This window comes from Equus quagga, chromosome 13, assembly GCF_021613505.1.
Source record: "Equus quagga isolate Etosha38 chromosome 13, UCLA_HA_Equagga_1.0, whole genome shotgun sequence".
Classification (NCBI taxonomy): domain Eukaryota; kingdom Metazoa; phylum Chordata; class Mammalia; order Perissodactyla; family Equidae; genus Equus; species Equus quagga.
The window spans coordinates 81,576,053-81,595,404 of record NC_060279.1 but is presented as its reverse complement, the minus strand read 5'-3'; the positions used below and the strand labels follow the sequence as shown (position 1 = coordinate 81,595,404).

The 19,352-nt window shown below is 44.9% G+C and overlaps 1 protein-coding gene across 1 annotated transcript; it reads right to left on the bottom strand.

Moving 5' to 3' along the window:
- Positions 1-4,665: 4,665 nt before the first annotated feature.
- Positions 4,666-17,633, bottom strand: LOC124249663 (zinc finger protein 420-like). The gene is made up of 3 exons (XM_046680858.1): positions 17,353-17,633; positions 14,252-14,378; positions 4,666-7,000 (listed from the first exon to the last, which is right to left on the bottom strand). Exons 1-3 carry the CDS (start codon positions 17,383-17,385, stop codon positions 4,806-4,808), a joined length of 2,355 nt encoding a protein of 784 aa, XP_046536814.1. The 5' UTR covers positions 17,386-17,633; the 3' UTR covers positions 4,666-4,805.
- Between the last annotated feature and the right edge of the window lie 1,719 nt (positions 17,634-19,352).

The window sequence follows — 19,352 nt, the reverse complement described above, 5'->3', positions numbered from 1 at the left end:
GAGTTTGCCTGGAGTGCCAGAAAATTGATGTCATCATTGTTTGACATGGATGTCATCATCATGGTTGGTGATATATTACAGTAAACTGCAACAAGCCAGACAGAAATCTTCCTACTGTGTGCACATTGCCACATCCACATGCCTTTACTTCAGACCTCCTTGTCAACCATCTTCTTGACTTTTCCTTCCTCACCAGGCTGTTATCCTGGAATCCATGTATATTGTCACCTTTGGATAATGATTTTCCCACACAAAATGGATGGCCCAATATAGCATAACCCGTTGGAAAAATGTTGCTTCTCCATTATCTTTCAGGGATACCCTGAACGTGACTGTGACGCAGCCTACACTCACTTCACCTTCACTCATAAACCAAAGTGACCCAAGCAGAACCCAAGCTCAGGCTTTCTCCTCCCCTTAGCTGGCTGTGCAGATCACCCAGGACACCCACTGCAGTGAGCTGTTCCTACCGTGCTGGGGTCTCCCCTACCTGCTCATGCAGCCTGCTTGTGTTCTCTGGAGCTGATCTGGCTCGATCCTGCCTGTACATCTCTCCCGTACAATGGAACTCAGCAGTGCCCGTCTGACCTTATGACTTGGATGGTCCAAGAGAACTCTCCTCACAGTGGATCATTCTGGATGCATGGAGACTTGATGCCCCATATTCCAGTCTTCTGTTCTTATGTGGGCACAATGACACAACACGAGTTTCACTGTGATTTATAAATCTGTACTGCAAGTGGCACGGACTTCCTCCAGAGCCTCAGCAGCCTGCACTGTGATTCCCTGGATGGGACTTGCTAACACCCTACACTGCATATTTCCCAGCAGGTGGCCTGCTGAATCATAAGGCCCTGGTGGCAGGACTGCCTGCACCACAGCCCAGACTGGCTACAGAGCCCTTTTCCTGCTGCAGGACCCCCTCCATGACCTCCATGTCCTCTGGTATACAAGGAAGATCCTAGTTGAGGAAACGTTGCTTCTTAAAGACAAGACCACCAGACACTGTGCTCCATCTTTTTGCAAGGAACAAAATATTAAAATGGCTAAAATTAAAAAGATTGATGACACCAAGTATTGGCGAGCATCTAAAGAAATGGAAATTCTCATACACTCCTGGTGGAAAGGTGAAACTGATAACCACCACAGAAAACAGATTGGCAGTTTCTTTTTTTTTCTTATACATTGATTTTAATTCTTATTCTGAATGTTCTGATTTTGTTTTAACTGGTACAAGATTCGGGAACTGAAGCAAAGCAGTGACTTTCTTGCTACTCGACTGTTACATCCAAGCAGCATTATTTCACAACCATGAGGAACACGACCTCTCGGAACAGCTCCTGGAAGGTACTTTAGTGAACATAACTTTGCAAAGTTTACTTCATTCTACCCCACTTACACATACACCCCCTGCTGGGCAACTGAGAATTGCTCCTGCCTCTGAAGATCTCTCCTGGGTGTGTAGAAGCCACCAGCCTCACTGCCTCCTCCTCACATATCCTCAGTGCCCTACCTTAGTTCACATCTTCAGCTCTTTACTGCCATGCAGCGCTCCAGCCTCTCCTTACATTGATCATCCTCGAAACTATGTGCAGCAGAAGCATGTGGATATACTTCACATCAAATCTCTAAGAATACCAATCTTGTCTCAGATTCCTCAAAAACATTCAATGGCTCCGTAGTGCTTATCGAATTGGTCCAAATTCTTTAGCCAGGCATCCAAGATCCTTCATAAACTAGCCCTGAACCATCTTTCTGAACTTACCCCTCACTGTTCCTCTGCCTCCCAAGCAGTTTCCACTCATTTTTTTTTATTTCAAAATTTTATTTTTCCTTCTCCCCAAAACCCCCAGTACATAGTTGTATATTTTAGTTGTGGGTCCTTCTAGTTGTGGCGTGTGGGATGCTGCCTCAGCGTGGCATGATGAGGAGTGCTAGATCTGTGCCCAGGATCTGAACTGCCGAAACCCTGAGCCACCAAAGCGAAGCCCAAGAACTTAACCACTCGGCCACGGGGCTGGCCCCTCTACTCATTCTTTAATATGCAGTTCGAGCTGCTTGTCCAGGAAGCTCACCCAGCTGGCCCAGATCACAACTGCTGGAGCATGTATTGTCCATGCCACTTCTCTGGCACTGAGTCTAGGCTGTCTTTTTCATTGCTGCATATGCCTTGTCCTTACAAGAAACAGCTTGTGAACTCCTTGAGGGCAGGCACTAGGTCTTAAAACAAAAATTATAGCAACAATGATAACTAATACTGGCTTGACACTTTTGCAACTATTAACTTCCCTTTCTCATAATGCCCATGTGAGGTAAGCAGGGAACAGGTTATAATCTCCACCAGGGAGATGAGGAAACAAAGCTCAGAGAGGCTAAGTAACTCACTCGCAGTCACACAGCAAGCAAGAGGCAGAAAGGGAATGGGCCCGGGTCTTCTGACTCTTGACTCTGTCCTTGTTCCATTACCCCCTACAGTCTCCCATGTGAGTATTCCAATTTCCCAAACCTTATCTATGGCGATTGACAGCCAATATTTGTCGATTCTATAATCTCCAACATCACCCCTTGGATTTTGTCCTGCTGCCATAGTGACCTGGGGTCTCCCTAATGCATCCTCCAACTCTATCTCTGCTTTTCCCATAGGAGGCAGCACCAACTGCTGGAAAGAGCCAGGTGGCAAGTCACACACGCGCCTGGTCCCAATGAAGCCTCTGCTCCTCCATGCTGTGGATCCCTGCATGGAGAGGGGAGCCCTTACCCAGTGAGACCAGGAGCCCACAGGTCTACAGCGTCACCTGCATATACAGAATGCCTGAGCTCTGTGCTCAGCTTAAAGGGGAGGACGATGTAGCCTCTGGACTTAACATAATTGTGGCTGAGAGAAAAGCCTCCTAAGGGTGAAGCGGCTGGAGAAACACAATCAACGGTGCTCCCTTGAGAACCTGGGGGCGGAGGTAAGTGCTCTGGGACATCACAGGAACAGGGGAAGATGATCATGACAACAAATTCCAACAACAAAAACAGCAAAAACAGCTGCTGCACCTCCCTCGTCCTCACTGTGGGTCTGCCCTGGGCTGGGAGATCACATGCTGAGGTAAAGAGATTAAACCACCCAGCTCTGGAGATAAGACTCAGGGGTACAAATCCAGCCTTTTGAATCTGACACTTGTCCATGTGTGAACCTGGAGAACCCACTTCACATTTCTGACCCTAGATTTACCCAGCAATATGACACTTCCCACTTCCCCATTTTGCTGTGAGAATTAAAAATAAAATACTCAAAATGTAAGAACTCAGCATGTTTGTTACTTTTATTGATCCGCAAGGAGACCAAGGTCAATGCAGTCACCACCTGCATCTCACAGTCACTGAACTGAGCCTCTAGGAGCTCCAGCAAGGTACTCAGACATTCCCTGGTGGGGAATCCACATTGAGACCTCAGTACCCCACAGCTCCCTCCTGCCTGAGGGGATAAAGGAGTGCCTTGCCCCGTGACTGTAAACTGCAAACAGGTAGAGAAGACAGGTAGAGAAGACAGGTGCAGCTGCTGCGCAGTGAATGGGCACCTTGGCTTTCACCTCTTCTGATAGCCCAGGGGCAGGGTCACCTCTACTCTCCATTTTATACAGGAGGAAACTGAGGCTTAGAAAGGGTTGACTGTAAGCTCCAGTGATAAATGGGGATCTGAGAGTCAAACTCTGGCACCTTGGGGTGTCTGATCACTGCCCTCTCCTTTCCCTCCTCACAGGGCTTTGAACACCCAATCTATCCTGATGCTATCTGGGCCCCCATCTGCTCCAACCCACCAATGACAGACGAGGAAAATGAGCAAACACAACAAAACAAGACTTTATAGTATTATTGAAATCTGAATTTAAGAAACAGATCAAGGCGCTGGCCTGGTGGCATAGTAGGTAAATCTTCACGTTCCACTTCAGCCACCAGGGCTCACCAGTTCGTACCTGGCGGGCAGACCTACGCACTGCTTGTGAAGCCATGCTGTAGCAGGCATGCCACCTATAAAGTAGTGGAAGATGGGCACAGATGTTAGCTCAGGGCCAGTCTTCCACAGCAAAAAAGAGGAGGAGTGGCAGCACATGTTAGCTCAAGGCTAATCTTCCTCAAAGCAAGAAAAAAAAGAGAAACAGATGGATAATATGTAACAATGCAGATTAATGTTAAGAATACAATGTATGTGTTCATTACATTGTTCATAGCACAAAAATATTTTTAAGAGTTAAAATATATTCTTCCACTATTGAAAACAATTATCACATTAAAAAAAGAAGTCATGCATGTATTTGAGAATGAGTGAAATTCCAACACATAGTTGTTGCTTCAGTGTCTCACTTGTTAAAGAAAGGGAAAATAACCAAAGTTCACAAAAGAATAAGCAAAACATATTAGCATTTTACCAAAGACACACAAAGAGCAAATAAACATCTGAAAAGCTGCTCATCAGTAATCCTTAGGGAAATGCAACTAAAACAACAATGAAATAGCATGACAAAGTTGTTAAAAGGGCTAAATTAAAAGTGACTTACCACATTTGGTACAGCATAAAGACTTTGTATATTGTGAATTCTGTGTTTAATGAGACTGGAATTTTTGGAAAGCATTTTCCACGTTCACTGCACTTAGTGCAGTGTGAACTATTGATGTGGAAGGTACAGAGTACATCAGCTAAAGAATTTCCCAGATTTACTTCACTCATAAGGCCATGATCCAGTGTGCAGCCTCTCATGTTGTGAGAGAGAAGAGAGTTGGGTAAAAGACTTCCCACATTCACTACACTCATAAGGCCTTTACCCGGTGTGGGCTCTCTGGTGTTTACTGAATTGGGAACTATACCTAAATGATTTCCCACATTCACTGCACTCAAAAGGCCCTTCTCCCGTGTGAACTCTCTGGTGTCGATTATAATGTGAACTACTCATGAAGGATTTCCCACATTCACTGCACTTATATGGCCTTTCTCCTGTGTGGATTCTCCGGTGTTGAGTAAGTGTTGAGCTATTAGTATAAGATTTCCCACATTCACTACACTCAAAAGGCCTTTCCCCAGTGTGAATTCTTTGGTGTTTTTTGAGTTGGGAAACATCCCTAAAAGATTTCCCACATTCAGTGCACTCATAATCCCTTTCTCCAGTGTGAACTCTCTGGTGTTCATTGAAATGTGAACTGCGCCTGAAAGATTTCCCACACTCACTGCACTTATAAGGCCTTTCTCCTGTGTGAATTGTCCAGTGTCGGACAAGCGTTGAGCTATTGGCATACGATTTCCCACAGTCGATACACCCATAAGGCCTTGACCCAGTGTGAATACTCTGATGAAAACGAAGACTTGAAGAAGACGAGAAAGATTTCCCACATTCATTACACCTATAAGGCTTTTCTCCAGTGTGAAATCTCCAGTGTTGAATGAGATGAGAATTTACTCTAAATGATTTCCCACATTTGCTGCACTCATAAGGCCTTTCTCCAGTGTGAACTCTCTGATGATCACGAAGGGTGCTCCTAATGCTAAAAGATTTCCCACATTCATTGCATTCATATGGCCTCTCTCCCGTGTGAATTCTCTGGTGTACAAGAAGATTGAATCTTATGATGAAGGATTTCCCACATTCACTGCACTCATAAGGCCTTTCTCCACTGTGAACTCTCTGATGATCACAAAGGGTGCTCCTAAGGGTGAAAGATTTCCCACATTCATGGCACTCATAAGGCCTCTCTCCTGTGTGAATTCGCTGGTGACTAACAAGGTGGCATCGTCGGATAAAGGATTTCCCACACTCACTGCACTCATAAGGCCTTTCTCCTGTGTGAACTTGCTGGTGTCTAACAAGGTGACATCTTCGGATAAAGGATTTCCTACATTCACTGCACTCATAAGGCCGTTCTCCTGTGTGCACTCTTTGATGATTACTGAGGTTGGAACCAGATGAAAAAGATTTTCCACATTCACTGCAGCGATGAAGCCTTTCTCCAGTGTGAACTCTCTGATGAGAATGGAGTTGGGAGCTAGAGGTAAAACACTTACCACATTCACTGCACTTGTAAGGCCTTTTTCCAGCGTGAACTCTCTGATGATAATGAAGTCCGGGACAAGAGATAAAAGATTTCCCACATTCACAACACTCATAAGACCTTTTTTTACTATGAACACTCTGGTGTTGAGTGAGGTAAGATGGATGGCTAAAAGATTTCCAACATTCACTGCACTCATAAGGCCTTTTCCCTGTGTGAACTCTCTGGTGTAGAATGAGTCTTGAGCTGTTGGTAAAAGATTTCCCACATTTAATGCACTGAAAAGGCCTTTCTCTTGTATGCATTCTCTGGTGGAGAAAGAGTACCAATCTGTTGGTAAAAGACTTCCCACAATCACGGCATTCATAAGGCCTTTCTCCAGTGTGAACTCTCCAGTGTACAATGAGGTAAAATATTCTTCTAAAAGATTTTCCACACTGAGTACACTCATAATGCCTTTCTCCAGTGTGAACTGTTCGTTGCTGAATAAGGATGGATCTACAGTGATAAGAGTGTGCACATTCACTGCACAAATAATTTTCCCCAGGGTGACTTCTCCAAGGATAAATGAGGACAGATTTTTGGTGAAAGGAGTGTCCACATTTGCTGCACTTGCACTGCCTTGCTCCAGAATGAATTCTTTGATGCTGCTTGAGCATTGAGCTTCTCCTAAAAGATTTGCCACATTCTCCACACACATGAAGCTTTCTTCCAGTGTGGACTCTCTGGTGAACAATAAATGAGGATTTGTACCTGAATGCTTTCCCACATTCATGGCACACAAAACACTGTCTCCCAACGTGGAATCCCTGGTACTGAACAAGTGTGTGCTTTGGGCTGGAGGCTTTCTTGCATTCTCCCCAGGTGTAATGACTTTTTCTCAGACCTGCCTTGGGAGTCGTGGCCTGTGACACATCTACAGAAACACAGTGTTCAAAGGGAGCCTCCGCATCCTCTGCTGCCCTCCAGCAACCTGAAGACAAAGAAACCCCGGTGAAGCACATGTTGACTTTAAAGGGAAGGGGAAACTCCATCACAAATGTGTGTCCGTCACATACAGGAAGACGTATATGGAATCCTTTCCAGAAAGGGAGCTGAAATCTGGCTGGGGAAGTGGCTACTGGGCATTACTGGGCCCCTAAGGCAAAATAATAGTGGAGATCTCACCAAGGTTGAACACAAGGATAGGATGTGACACAAAAAAGAGAGGCATATTCTAAAACTTCTTCCTCTGCAAAAGGATTCCTGCAGGACCTTTTGATGGTGACACAAGGCTGTGTAAAAGCATGTGTCCAAATCTAGGAAAACACAACTGTAACAGACTAACTGCTCTTCAAGGCCAACGTAAGATATGCACACACCTCACAGAACATGTGGACCAATGTTTCAGAGCAACAGAGAAAGAGCTATGAGAGAAATGGGTGAGATATGAAGTACGCAGAGGTCAAGAGTCTCCCTGGGTTAAAAGTCAGAGTAGAAAAGAGAAGTAGTAGAACTGATTAGAAGACAAAATATCAACCATGGGGAAGGAAAAGTAGAAATGATGTGTGGCACTGCAATGACAACAAAACACTGGTTAAATGGAAAACATTCCTGATACAATCTGAAAACAGTTCTGACGTCACACCCTCCACAGACTCACGAGGCCCAGGTACCTTGAGTTCCCCTTGCAGCCTTGGCTATTTTGAACCCCTAAAATCTTTGTCACCTCTGACCTCAGCTGATGGAGCTGCACAGTGATTACGTGGCTGGTCCCTCTCTAGAGCCAAAATTGCCACATCCCACACAACTGCAACCTCACAACCAACCCAAGGTGACGGTCTTTCCCCACCAAAACCAGCCCCACACGTTTAGAAGAGGTAACTGATCCATCAAACGTCAAGATATCAAAAGGCTGTAAGGAACATGAAAAATTAAGGAAACATGACAACACCAATGAAGCACAATAGGTTTCCAGCAAGTGGCACCAAAGAAACGCAGATCTACAAACTGCTGGACAAAGAATTCAAAATGATTGTTTTAAGGAAACTCAGCCAGATCCAAGAAAACACAGAGACATGTCAGTGAAATCAGAAAAGCATATATGAAAAAATCAAGGAGTTCAGAGAGAGAGAAAGTAAAAAGAACTTAAACAGAAATTCTGGAGATAAATACAATGAATGAAACGAAAAATAAATAGGGAGCATCAACAGCAAGCTTGATCAAACAGGCAAAACATGTGTGACCTCAATTCAGGTCATTTCAAGTCATCCAGTAAGAGGAGAAAAAAGACAGAAGAAAGACTGTGTAAATTATGGGATTTCACCAAGGGAAATAAAATTTGCATTATGGGAGTGCCACAAGGACAAGTGAGGGACAAAGGGGTAGAAAGCTTATTTAAAGAAATAATGGCTGAAAACTTTCCAAACCAGGAGAGGGATGTATGTGCACATTCAGGTACATGATGCTCATAGGTCCTTATACAGATTCAATCCAAAGGGATCTTCACCAAGACACATTAAAATAAAACTTTCAAAAGTAAAAGACAAAGAGAATTTTGAAAGCAGGAAGAGAAAAGAAATTTAATGCATACATGGGAACCACCATAAGGCCATAAATGGATTTAACAGCAGAAATTGGGCTGACCTGGAGAGAGTGGAATAACAAATTCAAAATGCTGAAAGAAAAAATCTGCCAAATAAGAATGCTTCATCCACCAAAGCTGTCCTTCAAAAATGAAGGAAAGATAAAGTCTTTCCTAGACAAAGAAAAGCTGAGTGAGTCTATCACCACTCAACCTGCCTTACCAGAAAGGCCAAAGTCAGTTCTTCAAGCTGAAATGAAGACACTAATTAGAAATCTGAAAACATACAAAAATTCAAAGCACAGTGGTAAAGACAAGTATCTATTCAAACTCACAACACACCAATACTGTAATATGGTGGTGTGTAAATCACCTACCTCTGGTATAAAAAACATTAAAAATAACCGTAGTCACAATAATTCATGATTAAACAATATAAAAAGATAGAAACTGTGACATCATAAAATGGAGGGAGGATGGGCTACTAAAAGGGTAATTTTTATGAGATTTACATTAAGTTACAATCAGCTTAAAACAGACTGTTGTAAGATGTTCCATGTAAATCTCATGGTAACCATAAAGCAAAAACCCACAACAGATAAAGAGAAAGGAATCAGAGCATAGAATTATGGAAAATCATCAAATCACAAAGGAAGATAGGAGGAAAGGAAAAAAGGGACTACAAAAAAGCCAGAACAATTAACAAGATGGCAACTGACAAGTCCTTACAAAATTCTCCAATCAAAAGACACACAGTCGCTGAACGGATAAACAAAACAAGACTCAATTACATGTTCCCTACAGAGATACACGTTAGTTCCAAGGACACAAGCTGAAAGTGAAGCAATCCAAAAAATTTTTCCATGCAAATGCAAATCAAAAAAGAGCAGCTTAAACTTACAGGACTTTAACTCAAAACCTGTCACAGAAGACAAAGAAAAGTCATTATATAATGATAAAGGAGTCGATTCATCTAGAAAATATAACAATTATAAGCATACATGCACCCAACATCAGAGCAGCTAAATATATTAAGCAAGTATTAACACATTGGAAGGTAGAAAAGACAACTACAAAATACTAATAGTTGACTTCAATATCCATCTTTCAAGAATGGGTAAATCATCCAGATAAATAATCAGAAAATATTTGACTTGAACTCAACTTCAGATCAAATGGATCTAACAAATACAGAACATTCTATGCAACTACAGCAGAATACACATTCTTCTCAAGTGGACACAGAACATTCTCTAGGACAGAGCACATCTTAGGTCGCAAAACAAGTCTAAACAGATATAGTAAGACTGAAATATCAAGAAGCTTATCCGACTACAAAGAGGTGAAACTAGAAATCAGTAACAGGATGAAAGCAGGAAAGTTTACAAACGTGTGCACATTAAAAAAAACACTCCTGGGGGCCGGCCCCACGGCCGAGTGGTTAAGTTTGCATGCTCTGCTTCTGCAGCCCAGGGTTTTGTCAGTTCGGATCCTGGGCGCAGACATGGCACCGCTCGTCAGGCTATGCTGAGGCGGCATCCCACATGCCACAGCTAGAAGGACCCACAACTAAAATATACAATTATATGCTGGAGGGATTCAGGGAGAAAAAAAGCAGGGGGGAAAAACACTCCTGAACAATCAGTGGGATAAAGAAAAAAATTAAAATGAAAAATAATCTTGAGACAAATGAAAATGGAAAAAAACCAGGCTAAAACATATGAAAAGCAGCAAAAGAAGTTCTAAGAGTAAAGTTCATAGCAATCAATGCCTAAATTAAGGAAAAACATCTCAAATAAACAACCTAACCTTATACCACAGGGAACTAGGAAAAGAATAACAAACTAGGCCAAAATTTGGGGGAACAAAGAAAAATAACACAGATCAGAGCAGAAATAAATGAAATATAGACTAGATAAACAATAGAAAAGAGCAATAAAGCTAAGAGTTGGTTTTTGAAAAGAAACAAAGTCAACAAATCTTTAGCTAGACTAACTTAGAAAAGAGAGAAGATTCAAGTCAGAACTGAAACAGGAGACATTAAAACTGATACTGCAGGGGGCTGGCCCACTATTTAAAGAAATAATGGCTGAAAACTTTCCAAAGTTTTCAGTGGCTGAGTGGTTAAGTTCGCGCACTCCGCTGTGGTGGCCAAGGGTTTCGCTGATTCAGATCCTGGGCACAAACACGGCACCACTCATCAGGCCATGCTGAGGTGGCGTCCCACATGCCACAACTAGAAGGACCCACAACTAAAATATACAACTATGTTCTGGGGGGATTTGAGGAGAAAAAGCAAAAAAAAAACCAAAAAAGACTGGCAACTGCTGTTAGCTCAGGTGCCAATCTTAAAAAAAAAAAAAAAAAAAGACTGCAGAAACACAAACATCTTAAGAGACTACTATGAACTCGACTAACTAGAAGAAACGGATAAATTCCTATAAATATACACCCTGTCAAGACTGAATCATAAAGAATAGAAAATCTGAACAGACCAATAATGAGTAAGGAAATAGTCATTCATTGAAAATCTCCCAACAAAGAAAAGCCCAGGACTAGATAGATTCGCTGGTCAATTCTACCAGAGTTTAAGGAGAATTAAAATCAATCCTTCCTCAACTCTTCCAAAACACTGAAGAGAAAGGAAAATGTCCAAACTCAATTTTCAAGGCCAGCATTACCCTGATACCAAAGCAAGATAAGGAAATTACAAGAAAATTAAATTATAGGTCAATATCATTGAGAAACATAGAAGGAAAAAGTCCACAACAAAATAACTAGCAAACCAAATTCAGCATATTCAAAGAATCTGACAGTATAAGCAAGTGGGACTTATCCCTGGGATGCAAGGATGGCCCGCCACAGGTAAATCAATAAATGGATACACCGTATTAACAGAATAAAGGATAAAAATCATATGATCATTTAATAGATGCAGAAAAAGTGCTTAATAAAACTGAGCATACTTTCATGTTAAAAACGCTAAAGAAATTAGACATAGAAAGACTGTACCTCAATATAATAAAGGCTATATACAATACACTCACAATAATATCACACTTAACAGTTAAAACCTAAAAGCTTTTCCTCTAAAAGCAGGAACAAGACAAGATGCCCACTCTCCTCACTTCTACTCAACAGAGTTCTGGAAAGTCTAGCCAGAGCACTTAGGCAAGAAAAAGAATCAAAAGGATTCAAAATCATAAAAGAGAACGTAAAACTCTGTGTTTGCACAAGACATAATCATATAGATAGAAAACCCTGAACTCCACCAAAAAACTCTTACAACTACAAAACAAATTTAGGAAAGTTGCAGGATACAGAAGCAACATACAAAAATCAGTTGTGTTTCTAAACACTCACAGTGAAATATCTGAACAAGAAATAAAGAGAGCAATATACTTACATCATCAAAAACAATTAAATATATACAAATAAATTTAACTTAGAAGATGAAAGATCTGGACTCTAAAAACTATAAGACACTGATCAAAGAAAGAGAAGACACAAATAAAGAGAAAGATATCCCATGTCTTGGAGTGGAGGAATTAATATGGTTAAAATGCCCATGGGGATGGCCCCATGACCAAGTGGTTATGTTCTCACACTCAGCTTCCAGCGGCCCAGGGTTTGCCAGTTTGGACCCTGGGCACAGACCTAGCAGTGCTCATCAGGACATGCTGAGGCAGCATCCCACATAAAAGAACTAGAAGGACCTACAACTAAACTAAAATATGGGCAAAGGAGCTGACATACAAATGGCAAACAGGAATATGAAAAATAGCTCTTCCTCAATACTCATCAGGAAAATGTAAATCCAAACTACAACGAGATATCACCTCATACCTTAGGATGGCTATCATCAAAAACAGGAGAGAGAAATGTTGGCAAGGGTATGGAGAGAAGGGAGCCCTTGCACACTGTTATAGAATGGAAATTGGTAGCACCATTATGAAAAAGAGTGTGGAACTGCCCTGAAAAATTCAAAATATGAATACGACATGATCCAGCAATCCCATTTCTTGGTACGTACCTGAAGGAAATGAAATCAGAATGTGGGAGAGATAATCTGCCCTCTCACGTTTGCTGCAGCATTATTCACAACACACAAGATACAGAAACAACCTGACTGACCATAAATGAATAAATGGATTAAAAAAAGGGTGATGGGGGCCAGCCTGGTGGCGCAGCGGTTAAGTGTGCACATTGCACTTCAGCAGCCTGGGGTTCACCGGTTCAGATCCTGGGTGCGGACATGGCACTGCTTGGCAAGCCATGCTGTGGTAGGCATCCCACATATAAAGTTGAGGAAGATGGGCATAGATGTTAGCTCAGGGCCAGTCTTCCTCAGCAAAAAGAGGAGGATTGGCAGCAGTTAGCTCAGGGCTAATCTTCCTTTAAAAAAAAAAAGGGTGATGTACACATACACACCTGAATTATTACTCAGCCTTAAAAAAAAGAAATCTTATATGTGACAATATGGATGAATCTGGAGGGCAGTGTGCTGAGTGAAATAAGCCAGTCTGACAAAGACAACTACGGTATGATATCACTTATATGTGGAATCTAAAACAAAATATAGAACTCATACACAGTAGAATGCCAGGGCCTGGGGAGTGGGCAAGGTGGGGAACTGTTGTTCAAAAGGTACAAACCTTCAGTAAAGACGAATAACTTGAGAGGATCTAAATTACAACATGGTGATTACAGTTAATAATATTGCATTTTACACTTGAAATTTACCAGGAGAGTATACATTAAGTGTCCTTATAAAAAAAAAAAGTAACCATATGAGACGACAGAAATATTTATTAATTGGATTATGGAATTACTTCATAATGTATACATATATGAAATCATGACACTGTACACTTTAAATACACACCATTTAATAGTATGACAACAATAGGGGCTGGCCTGGTGGCACCGCGGTTAAGTGCACATGTTCTGCTTCTCGGCAGCCTGGGGTTCACCGGTTCAGATCCTGGGTGCGTACATGGCGCCGCTTGGCACGCCATGCTGTGGTAGGTGTCCCACATATAAAGAGTAGAGGAAGATGGGCACAGATGTTAGCTCAGGGCCAGTCTTCCTCAGCAAAAAGAGGAGGATTGGAAGCAGTTGGCTCAGGGCTAATTTTCCTCAAAAAAAAAGAAAAAGAAAGAAAGAAAGAATGACAACAGAAGAAAAAAAAGAGAGATCTAAACTAAACAATAGACACCCTGCAAGAGGGTCTTGAAAACTGGCCATAATCCAGGTAAGCAGTGACCATGACAACACCTGCAACTCCACACACAGACAGGCACGAGGAAACGTCAGCTAAAAGAAGCCATCAAACCCTGGGATACAGAAGTGCCAGGGAGTTGGACACGTTCACCCACCCATGGAGAGGGCAAGCAAGGCACCATCCACTAGCCTCACTGCAAGACTACTGACCTGGAATCCTTCCCTGTGAGGGCTCAATACAGAGGGTACTGGGACTGCACGGGCGAGAAGAGGGCGGTGCACACACCCAGCCCTAACATCACAGCACCACCCAGAAAGCTGGGGAAGAAAGCAGTGCCCAGACTACTCTGTCAGAAGAACAAAGCAGCCCCTGGAGAAAGGGGGGGTGAGACAGGATACAAAGCCTAGTCCAGGTCTCGGGGAAGGAGAGAGCCTTACCCAGTGAGGATATGAGTGTAAAGTTCTCCAGCATCACATCGTGGTACAAGTCCCTCTGAGCTTCATCAAGGAGCCTCCACTCCTCCCAAGAGAAGTACACGGCAACGTCTCCAAAGGTCAAACTCTCCTGTTAAGATGGGGACAGATGAAACCATGAACTTTCTCCCTCTCAGAACCCACAGGCCCTCACCTTACACAACTACTCCACATTCCTCCCTCCAGAGCTCAGCTCCCCACCTCACAGGGGATACCAGGCCGTTGCCACTGACACCTGTTCTCTCCTCAGGGTCCCAATCATCACTGTGTTCAGCCCTCAGAAATAATAGGCAGGGCGACACAGATGCCACCCAAGCCCCGGGCCAGGCTGGCAGGGCCCCATCCCTCCTGTCAAGCAATTCCCCTGCATCTTCCAGAGTGAAGCTACAAGACACAGCTAAACGTGGGCTCATGCTTCACCCCTAAGTCCCCACTACACGGGCCTTGGGGCCCTCAGCTCACACCACCTATGTAAATGCAAACCATGATGGAGACACCACATTCTCACGTCTTCAGTCCCCACAGCTCTGCCACCTCCCTGCCCTACAACACGGGCATCTCCCTGCACTCACCCATGGACGCGACACATGGCACCCAGAGAGCGCTTCACAAACTCAAACACAATCCAGTACCTTCCCAGTCCTCGGATGGATCCCACAGCCAGGGAAAGCCCCAGATGCTGCTTTGAAGGCCTCCCCACCTGCCTCTGATCCTTGCTTCAAGATCAGCCACCCAGAACCACATGTGAATTTCAGATACCCATGACCCTCCTCCACTTCTGTCATGCACTTTCTGTCCCCTCAGCAGCCACAATCCACCTCGCCCCACTAAATCTTCCTTAAAACCCCAGCCCATACGGTCTCCCTGCCAGGCACAGTGACTCTCACAACTGACTACATTCACCCCAGATCTTACCCACCAGCAAGACTCGAACAGCCCAGACCCCATCAGGACTCAACACACAATTATAGTGAATGTGAACAGTAGAGAATTCGCAGGAGCCCCAGTCTCACTGTCAACTTGTCTCATTTACTCCTCTGCCTCTGAAGGCATCTCCCACCAACTCATCCCATGGAAGCCTTGGCCACCTGCCAGATCATGATCTCTCCCACACCCTTCCATGGTGACGGCCCTCCCTCACCTGTGTTTCTCATACTCAGGAACCTCAACCAGGTGCTAAGCAACAAAACCATTCCTCAGCATGCACCCTCATCTTTCTGATTTGCTAAAGCATTACCACTATATCCTGGATTCTCCTTCCTAAATGTGATCCAGAGCTCCACCCTGGTCCTCACAAGAGCCACAACAGCCATTTGAAAGTCTCCATCCTGAACCCCTCCCCAGATTTCCAGACCTGTGTCTCCAGATGCCCACTTGATGCCTCCACTCACTGTTCTCTGAAACATGTGAGACTCTTAACAGGGCCCGAATAAAACTTCTGACATTCCCAAGGAAAATAAACCTACCGACAAATTCCAGATCCCACTTGATGGAGCTTCCATCCCTTCAGCGGCTACAACCCAAAACCCTGGAGTCATCCCTAACCTCTCCTTCAATTTTGTAGCTGTTAGTGCCATCAAGTCAATTCAGCCTCCTGGTGATCCTGTGTACAGCAGAGCGGAACCCTGTCCAGTGTTGTTTGCGCCATCTTCTCATCTCCCAGTGCTCCCAACACCAGATGTTGTTCTGCTGTTATTCATAGGGTTTTCATGGCCAATTTTTTGGAAATGGGTGGCCAAGTCCTTCTTAGTCTTTCTTAATTTGGAAGCTCCACAGGAACCTGTCCACCTTGGGTAACTCCGCTGGTATTTGAAGTACTGGTGGCACAGCTTTCAGCATCACAACAAGCAGCTGCCACAGTATGACATGTGACAAAAACGGGCTGTGGCTCCGTCAAGGAAACAAACCCAGGCTGCAGCAGTGAGAACATCAAATCTTAACCACTGAACTTGGCCCTTCTTCAATAACAGAGCTAGAATCCAGACTTTTCTCCCACCTCCATGGCCACAACTCGGTTCATCAACACAGGGAACACAGCAGTAGCCTCCTCCTGAGTTCTTGCCTCCTCCCTTAACCCACAGTCTGTGCTCTTCTCTGCAGGAGATGGAGCCTCCTAAGACCTGGGTAAGACCACCTACCTCCTCTTATCCAGACCTCTCACTATGTCCATAATAGACACCTAACTTCTCAGGCGGCCACATTACAGGACTGATTCCTGACTCCCTACTCTTTGTTTCTCACGGAAAGAATGGAGACCTGCTGTCCCCTGTCTCCAGCTCAGTCACACCTCCAAGCATTTGCACACGCTGGTATCCGTTCCTGGGATAACCTGCTACACCTGTTTATACTGGTTGTCAGAAATGGGAACACTTCCATGTTACCCTCGGCCTGCACTCAGGACACAGGGCTTGGGGGTATCCTCAGGGTCCCCGCACCCGAGAGCTGTGAATGCAGCAAGTCTCAGGACGCCACAATCACGGACACCACACGGCTGGTGTTAGTACCACTGAGGGGTTGGGACACCCTCTCCTTCCCTGTGCAGGTTCCATAAGTGCTTTTTCCTGTCCCAGAACCTGTGGGGAGAGGCAGGCCACCACGGCTGGACCCCGCCCTCACTCACTGGCCTCCGGGCCTCAGTCCTCAGAGCCGCCTCGGACCAGCTCTGCGCCCTCGGACCAGGACTCCGCTCCCCGCGCCTCCCCGACCTCCTCACCCATTCCCGTCCGTTCTCTCCGAGCAGCTCCTGGACAACTTTTGAAACCCCAACACGCACCGCGTCCCTCTCTGGTCACAGCCCTCCCGGCTCCGGGGCCCTCGGACTGAAGGAGCAGCCTCTCCCCTGCCGGTCTAGGGGGGAACCCTCCTCACGCCGTTCCCTGCGGACCCCGGGACCCTCTGCCCGGGACCCTCGCCCGCAGCCCGGCCCCCGCCTGCAGCCACAGGCCCCACGAGCGCCTCCCCGGCCCGGCCCCGGGGCCTGGGCTGCAGGCCCGGGAGCAGCGCCCGCCCGAGGGTTGGAGCTCGGGCTGCGCTGCGGGCGGGGCGGCCCGGAGCCGAGCGCTCACCTGAGCCGGCTCCCTCCGCGCGGCCGCCGCCATCGGCCTCAGGGGCGGAGCGGAGCCGGGAGCGGCGGGAGACGAGGCGCCGGGCGCGGCGCTCCCTGGCCCGGGCCTGGCGCGGGGCCCCGGGCGGCGTCGCCGAGCCTCAGGGCGCCTCCTCTCGCGCCTCCCCGTCCGTCCCCTCAGCTCCCACCAGGCGCTCCTGAGCTTCTGTTCAGGTGAAGGATCTCTGACCCAGCACTCCGCAGCAAGAAGAAACCTACAGCCACCAAGATGGCTGCCGCTAGGAAAACACCGGAAGCCCCGCCCCAAATGTTGAATCGCATGGAACTGCTTCCACCCTGACGTTTCATTGGCTCAACTCGGCGCACGTCCTTCCGGCAAATATAGCTCCTCTGGGAGGAACTCAAGTGCTCAAGAGGCTACAGGGAAGGATGTTCTCCATGCTGACCGCCGAGAGAGTTGGCTGCTCTGAATCCTGAGAAATGCTGCAAATCGGTGCTCCTACCCAGAGATGGGCTTTGCTCCTTGGTAAAGGTAGCGAATACATGTAATTTCAGACTTCAGCAGGTGAAGGTCAGCCTGCTTGCTCCTATACAATAAAACTATTATTTGAGATGCTTGAAATCAACTGATCTAAATGGCCATGTCATTCCATGGAGTCAGCATGACATAAAATTAGTCCACGCGTAGTTGGATACATTATGTTATTGCTCTTCAAATGCGTGTGGCCTGAGGCAATAGTCAGTTTTGTGAGTTCTATTAAGATTAGCTAGGTACAAGAGAGGACACTCCGTACAGGGCCATGACTGGCAAGAAAGAAGAGGGCTATTGTGAATTAGGTGAAGAAGCAGGAGTTGGACTTCTAGTTCCCATAGAAAACCTCTCTCATGCCTGTAGAGTCAGCGATTGTGTCCTACACATTGAGGAATATTTTTGTCTATATAACATTTCTGACTCCATATCCTAAGATATGCTCAATTCGTTTTAGTGAACAGAGATCCACCTCAAATGAAGAGCTCCTTAACTAACTGTGTTTTGGTAGGGGTCATTGGTAGCAACTCTCATAGTCACAGCACATTTGTAAATGGAGTATCTGAACTCCAAGATGAAGGGAGCATCTTAAGCCCATGATCTGATGTCCTTCCTGCTAAGTGATTATCATTTTCCTGTAATTGCAGGTACAGTTCTTCATGGGGAATTGAGATTATCTCAGAAAAATAGTTTCAAAATGCAAGTTTCAGAAAGTTATTCATAATGTTTATGTAGTTATTCAAAGATAGTGGCAGAAGTGGTTGTGGGGAAATATCAGAGGAGGTTGAAGAAAATTAACACTTCAGAGAAAATTTGGTAGGGCTTTAATGCTTGAAAACATTAAGCAATACCAGCTTGGAGAAAGAATTGAAATAGACAATGAGAGTAGCCAAATCAGTAAAAATGAATGAGGATTTGAGGTGTCAATGTTTATTCATGGCTTTAAGAAATGTCCATTGAGCAAATACTCAGAATCAGACACTGTTGTTTGTAGGTGCATGAGAGACCTCACAAAGACTTCTGCACTCATGCAGCTTACATTTGATAAAAATAAGAAGAAGGAGCCAGCCCTGTGGCTGAGTGGTTAAGTTAGCGCACTCCACTGTGGCGGCCCAGGGTTTCACTGGTCTGAATCCTGGGCCTGGACATGGCACTGTTCATCAGGCCATGCTGAGGTGGCCTGGTGCCACAACTAGAAGAACCCACAACTTAGAATATACAACTATGTACCCGGGGGCTTTGGGGAGAAAAAGGAAAAAAATAAAATCTTTAAAAAAATAAAATAGTAATAAGAAGTTTTCACATATTGAGATATATGGGGAAGCCATTCTGGTTTAAATCTGATTTGGCCTAAAAGTTGTTTTTCAACCAAGACATGGAAGCAACCCAAGTGCCCATCAATAGATGAATAGATAAAGAGGATGTGTTATATATCTACAATGGAATACTACTTGGCCATAAAAAAGGCAATA